The sequence below is a fragment of the Gymnoscopelus braueri genome (genome assembly GCF_963280865.1).
Source record: "Gymnoscopelus braueri genome assembly, chromosome: 4".
In the NCBI taxonomy this organism is placed as follows: domain Eukaryota; kingdom Metazoa; phylum Chordata; class Actinopteri; order Myctophiformes; family Myctophidae; genus Gymnoscopelus; species Gymnoscopelus braueri.
In genome coordinates this window covers 5846323-5853813 of record NC_137605.1, presented here as the reverse complement: position 1 = coordinate 5853813, position 7491 = coordinate 5846323, and the positions used below count along the sequence as shown (strand labels likewise).

Below are 7491 nucleotides of genomic sequence, written 5' to 3'. Positions count from 1 at the left end.
GTGTGTGTGTGTGTGTGTGTGTGTGTGTGTGTGCGTGCGTGCGTGCGTGCGTGCGTGCGTGCGTGTGAGTGTGTGTGAAAGTAAACAAGTCAGTACATCTACTCATGTGTTGTACCTGAGTACAATTTTGAGGTACTTTTACAATACTGTAGTGTATACATTTTTTGATACTTCATTCTCCATCTCAGAGGCAAATATTGTACTTTTTACTCCACTACAATTATTTGACAGCTTCAACTCGTTGCTTTGGATAAATCAACTTTTGCAACATTTGCAGCTGCAACATTAAAGTGATGCATTAATTACAATCTTTTTACTTTTACGTTTGGTACTGTAAGTATATACATTGATGACGATACTTTTGCACTTTTACTCTTGTAACATTTTGCAGCAGACTATTTCTACATTGTGTGCTTCAGAGCCGTCGGAAGCCATTCCCAGTTGGGGGAGAAATATTTGTACTGGCCCGCGTGCATGAGGACCCCCGCGCGCGCGCGAAAATTTTCCGCGGTTCTGGGCGGATTGGGTCCGTTTTTCCCCCAGTTTGTGGTTTATTTATTTCGGTTATAGGGTTAGGATTAGGGTTAGATTAGTGCCGGCCTCATTTGAGGCTTTTTTTCCTCCTCTTTTTCCCCGTGGCCTCGCGGCCCAAATACCGGTTCGCGGCCCACGCGAGGCCGCTCCGCGGCCCGCGGGGGACGAGTCCCCCCCGTCTCCTACGGCCATGGTGTGCTTCTTCCACCACTGTGTGTGTGTGTGTGTGTGTGTGTGTGTGTGTGTGTGTGTGTGTGTGTGTGTGTGTGTGTGTGTGTGTGTGTGTGTGTGTGTGTGTTCGTCTATGCAAGTGTTTGTGTGTGATTTTACATCTCCGCGAGTGATGTGCACAGGTGCATGTTTGTTTTTTTGATTGATTGATTGATTGAATTCTTTATTAACAGTACAGAGGTAAAGTTGTGCAATAATGCTAAAAGGATAACACAATCCTGAGGGCTTGTTTCCATTGTGGTCCTATGTATTCAATTCATCAAGACATATAAAGGTATACTATACAAGAAATCATCAATACTAGGGGCAGTAAAAGTATATTTACATTTCATTTCTTTTGGCAAGCTAGAAGACTTGTCCAGTTGTAAAGACAGGTGCTCTTTTATGGTGATTTTGTAAGGATTCACACTTTATGATAGCTGTTGGTAGGACATTCCACATTTTGATGACATAATAGCAGTGGTGGAAAAAGTACTCCAATGTTTTACTTAAGTAAAAGTATCAATACTTAAGTAAAAGTATCAATACTCTCCCCTGTCAGGTGATAAGAAGGTCAGTTGGCTCTCAGGATTACATAGACAATTGGCACTGGGTGTAAAAAATAGGGTTACAAAATCGTGGGATAAAAAATTTAGGAAAAAAAAAAAAAAAAAAGTATCAATACTGCAATGTAGAAGTACTCTGTTAGGGCGCGCTCCCACCGCACTTTTATTTTACCTCTGGGGTGGAATCTGCCAATGCTTTGTCAATGTAAATGCATGGATTCTTGGAAAAAATACGTAAGACCAGGAATCCACGCATTTGCATTGACAAAGCATTGGCAGATTCTGCCCCAGAGGTAAAATAAAAGTGCGGTGGGAGCGCGCCCTTACAAGTAAAAGTCCGGTAATCAAAATTTACTTGAGTAAAAGTACAAAAATATTGGCATCAAAATATACTTTAAGTACCAAAAGTAAAAGTACTCATTGTGCAGAATGTCCCATTTCACAGGTTCATAAGGTATACAAATATTTTGAAAATAGCAGATCTACAAGTTCACTCTGCGTCGCATTGTAGAACTTTTTGTCTGCGTCGCATTGTAGAACTTTTTGTGAGCTGCTATTTTCAAATGGCTGAAATATAGGGCTGAAGTGGTTAATGTATGTTTTGTAATAATAATCTAAATCTGCAAAGTAACTAAAGCTGCCAAATAATTGTAGTGGAGTAAAAGGACAATATTTGCCTTTGAGATGTAGTGCAGTAGAAGTAAAAGTATTGAAAATGGGAAATACTCCAGTAAAGTAAAAATTCCTCAAAAGTGTACTTAAGAACAATACTTGAGTAAATGTACTTAGTTACTTTACACCACTGCATAATAGTAGAATGAATTCCCCATGTTTGTGCCGAATCTGGGGGGAATGAGGTCAGTGGAGCTCCCTCTGGTGTTGTGCCCGTGGGTGTTTATCACTCCTCTTTTGAAGTAGTTTGTGCACGTGCATACGTCTGTGTGTGTCTGTGTGTTACTCACAGAGAGTTGTTTTTTCGCAGAATGTCATGCATGCAGGTCATTTATGTCTGTGTGATATTTTTGTCTGAATGACGTCAGGGCGGTTAATTGGACAATTAGCTTGTTAAGTGTCAGTAGGAGAGCATTCTGCCAAGGACACATACGCTCGCACGCACACACGCACACACACACACACACACACACACACACACACACACACACACACACACACACACACACACACACACACACACACACAGAGAGGCAGACAGTCTCTTGACACAGACTCTCCTACTGTAAATCAAATTAGTCATAGCATAATTATCTAGGTTGCTGCTTAGCAGAAATGGACATTTAAAAGATATATTTGAAAGGTATTCTCATGAACGATGACTAGTTCCTTTTGTGGAATAGATGGTGTAATAGTTGACTGGCTTGAGAGACGAGGCAAACACAAGCGGGCGGCTTGGATAAATGGAACTAACTGTATACTTTAAGTTCCTGTTTATCGGTATCACAATGAAAAGGTTTTAAAGACAAAAATACCATACGACTTTTTTTGTTTTATCATTCTAATTATATTATTATATATTTTTCATTAACCCATTAAGACCTGGAACGCATCTGTGTCATTTTAGATTTCTTTGGCTATTCAAAAATAGCAGATATACAAGCTCATAGCGCGGCACCGAGTGCCGCGCTATGAGCTTGTAGATCTGCTATTTTTTTTTTTATCGTGAATTATTTTTTTTAAATATATTTTTCCGAAAAACCCAGTTTTTTTTCCCCGAAAAACTGGGTTAGAATTGTAGTATTTTGCCAATTACGAGGGGGCCCACCTGCAATATCCTCATTGTGCGTGTGTGTGTGTGTGTGTGTGTGTGTGTGTGTGTGTGTGTGTGTGTGTGTGTGTGTATAAACCAGGGCTACCTGGAGGAGCTGGTGCGTCTGAGGGAAGCCCAGCTGTCTGAAGCCGTGTCTCACAACAAGGCCCTGCAGCAGATGGTGACGGACGCTCACCTCAACCACACCCTGGAGAAACAGCAGCTGCAATACATCGTCCTGGAACTGCAGGACCAGCTGTGAGTCTGCTCTACGTCTTAGTGATGTGTCGTTCATGATCGATTCGTTCAAAAGAACTAGTTCATTTGCTGTGAACGTGAACGAGCTCGTTCACTTTCTGAAACTGTTACGTTCACGAGCGACGTAAAAAAAAAACGCTCCCGTGATGGTGTTTTACACACATTATAAAACATACATTAACCACTTTGGCCCTATTTTATACATAGGCTATTTGAAAATAGCAGATCTACAAGATGCGACGCGTTGTGAGCTTGTAGATCGGCTATTTTCAAATATGTTAGTACTTTTACTTTTGGTTCTTTTAAGTATATTTTGATGCCAATACTTTTGTACTTTTACTCGAGTAAATTTTGAACACTAGAAAATAGCGCTACTGAACGAGAACGTGAACGAATCATTTGAACGAATCATTGCCGTGAGAACGTGAACAAAATCGTTCGTTCACTGAAATGAACTTTTTTTCCCACCACTATGTCTGTGTGCGTGCGTGCGTGCGTGCGTGCGTGCGTGCGTGTCAGTGGTGTTAAGTAACTAACTACATTTACTCAAGTATTGTACTTAAGTACAATTTTGAGTTTTTTTACTTTACTGGAGTATTTCCAATTGTCTATACTTTTACTTCTACTCCACTACATCTCAGAGGCAAATATTGTACTTTTACTCCACCACAATTATTTAACAACACTTTAGTTACTTTTCAGATATAAATGATTATATTATGAAACATACATTAACCATTTTAGCCCTATTTTATACCTAGGCTATTTGAAAATAGCCGATCTACAAGCTCACACATATTTTGTACATATTTTCAAACATTTGAGTACTTTTATACTTTTGGCACTTTAAGTACATTTTGATACCAATACTTTTGGTATTTTAAGTACATTTTGATACCAATATTTTTGTACTTTTACTCAAGTAAATTTTGAATTCCAGACTTTTACTTGTAACAGAGTATACTACTACATTGCAGTATTGATACTTTTACTTAAGTAAAACACTTTTTCCACCACTGGTGTGTGTGCGTGCGTGCGTGCGTGCGCGCGTGTGTGTGTGTGTGTGTGTGTGTGTGTGTGTGCGTGTGCACCTCAGAAGATTTCCATCTTTTAATTAATGTTGAGACAGCACTCTGTCCCTCTGTCTCCCTCCATCAATATTAAAATTTGTAGACAGGAGATCTCCCTGGAAGAATACAGGCTGACGCTAAGGAGAGAGAGAGAGACGCACACACAGACAGACAGAGAGAGAGAGAGACGCACACACACACACACACACAGACAGACAGACAGAGAGAGAGAGAGACGCACACACACAGACAGACAGAGAGAGAGAGAGACGCACACACACAGACAGACAGAGAGAGAGAGACGCACACACACAGACAGACAGAGAGAGAGAGAGAGACGCACACACAGACAGACAGAGAGAGAGAGAGAGAGAGAGAGAGAGAGAGACGCACACACAGACAGACAGAGAGAGAGAGAGACGCACACACACACACACACACACACACACACACACACACACACACACACACAGACAGACAGAGAGAGAGAGAGAGACGCACACACAGACAGACAGAGAGAGAGAGACGCACACACAGACAGACAGAGAGAGAGAGAGACGCACACACAGACAGACAGAGAGAGAGAGATGCACACACAGACAGACAGAGAGAGAGAGACGCACACACACGCACACACAGACAGACAGAGAGAGAGAGAGAGAGACGCACACACAGACAGACAGAGAGAGAGAGAGACACACACAGACACACAGACAGACAGAGAGAGAGAGAGACACACACAGACACACAGACAGACAGAGAGAGAGAAGAAAAAAGCGATTCTGACATCAACTAAATAACACAGGGACACAGATCAATGCTGCAGTTATCATGTATCATCATCACAGTGTCGTTTGTAGCTTTTATGTTTATATTGAACTTTTATGATAGTCAGAGGAAATGTCAGCACTCACGCACATGTCCTTGGGGTTATTTTGTATTCAACCCATTTTTAGATTTGAGCTAAAAAGCATTATTTTACACTTTGGGCTATTCAAGCTCGCTTGTAGATCTGCTATTTTTGAAAATTCGTGAAAATGTGTGCAAATCTTTGAATATATATATTTTTAAAGCGAACATTTTTAACTAAAATCTTTGCTTCTGGGGGTCCCTGGAACAAAATATTTTGATGGGGGTCCGCGGCCAAAATACATATAATTTTGGGGGACCTTGACATGAAAAAGATTGAGCACCACTCATATAGAAACATACGTTTTTCAGAAAACTGTTGGGATTTAGGAGACATGTAGAATCGGCTTCAGGTCTCAATGGGTTAATAGACACAAAACCAGACGTGTCTCTTATTTAGAGCACGTAGATGAGGCACCTTAAACAGTCTGTATAGACAGACACACCATCCAGGTTGTCCAATAAATAGAAGGAATAGATATGGTTAGTCAGGGTCAATATATACTCTAGCCCTACTGTCTTTGCAAGGTACCACAGCTTAAAAAGATTTTTTAATAATGCCCAAATCGCATTAGAAATGGTCATAATAGAAAGATATGTAGAAAAACGTACAGGTAGAAAAATGAATACATAAATATGTGGAGAGTGGAGAAATATCTCCACACTATCCCAGATGTTCCAGTGAGGTCGAACAATCACAAAGACAATGCAATTGCATGTTACTGTGGCAAATACTGTATGCCATGCTTAGTAATAGCCAGCACAACACCTAGAAACAACACACAGTTATTATTGTGCTCATCATGACCGGGTCCTCAGAGACATGGGTTATTTCCTGTCTCCTCCCCAGTGTAGTCACTGTCACCTCCCCCATGTGTGTTATTACTGTCCTTGTCACTGTTGTTGTGGGGAGGGTGTAGAGTAGACTGCCACCACATGGAGGTGTAGAGTAGAGCAGTTATTCTCAACTTTTTTATTTTTTTACCAGGTTGCAACCTGGTCTACATCTACACTCGCTAGTCGTGACTTTGGCGGCACTCTTTCCTCATTGGCTGGTCCTTTAGCCCAGGGGTTCTCAAACTTTTTTGGCCCAGGTACCCCTTGGAGGGGAGTTTTTTTTTTCCAGGTACCCCCTCATCCTCGCAACACTGATAAGCATATACTACTTACAACCACATGTGTACATTTAGATGCCATTGGAACGATTTGTATTAAAAACGTTTCAATCAAGATCATTCAGACCCATTTCATAGTCATAAACAGAAACTACTACTATATGAATCATGTGCCAATAGTCATTTTTTCAAATTGCTTTAGTGCAAAACCTGAGGGCACACTTTTCAAGTAACTGATCTTAATGGTTCAGACTTCAGAAAATGAACACTTCTATAGTCCTAATACAAATAGACATGTAAAATGGCCAGTCTAAAGGTGACTTTTAGTAGGTGCTTCAATTTTTTTAATAATAAACTTATTGTTAGGGATGTTCGATATTGACTTTTTTGCCAAAATCCGATATTCCGATATTGTCCAACTCTTAATTTCCGATACCGATATATAAGGTATCTTTTCACCAAAAGTCAACTAATTGTCAGGTAACAACATCACATATCTAATCAAATAAAATAGCTATAATATCAATATAATATCTAATACATATCTAATACATCTACTATAATACAGTGATGTTGTTAGGTTTTCAATTAAATTTGTCCCGGGACTCACTGGTGGTCATTTGAATGAGTCCCACTAATCTTAGATTAGATGTTGGCCTAATTGACAGTGCAGAAGCATAATTGCTTTGATGCCTATAACATTAACGAGCGTCAACGAGCGTCAGCTGGACACCGAGTCCATACCGTTTTTGTTAGTCCGCAAGCGAAAGGGTACAGGACCACGGGTCCATTTGGTTCCGTGCGGGGACGCTGGAGAGAGCAACCTGGTTTAATATGACTGGGTCATATCTTGTTTTCATTTCAAAGACCCCCAGTTCCATATGCATGATGAGGCCGAGGACCCCCATTTGATACAAGTTTCTATCTCTGGTCTCTCCCCAGTCTACACTATTAAATCCTAACTCTCAGAGTGCACAAATGGTTCCATTTGTACACTCTGAGAGTTACACACTCATAACACCCATAACTCCTCCATTGGTTCCATACACTCTCACACCCATAAC

The 7491-nt window shown here is 40.6% G+C and overlaps 1 protein-coding gene across 1 annotated transcript in view; it reads left to right on the top strand.

Moving 5' to 3' along the window:
* The window catches only part of rundc3b (RUN domain containing 3b), a gene marked incomplete at its 5' end in the record, with an annotated part of 32229 nt that overhangs the window by 19611 nt on the left and 5127 nt on the right, over positions 1-7491 (top strand). Inside the window, one exon of the mRNA XM_080426466.1 lies at positions 3176-3333. Within this exon, the coding sequence (XP_080282592.1) occupies positions 3176-3333 (158 nt within the window). The remainder of the gene's footprint in view (positions 1-3175; positions 3334-7491) is intronic.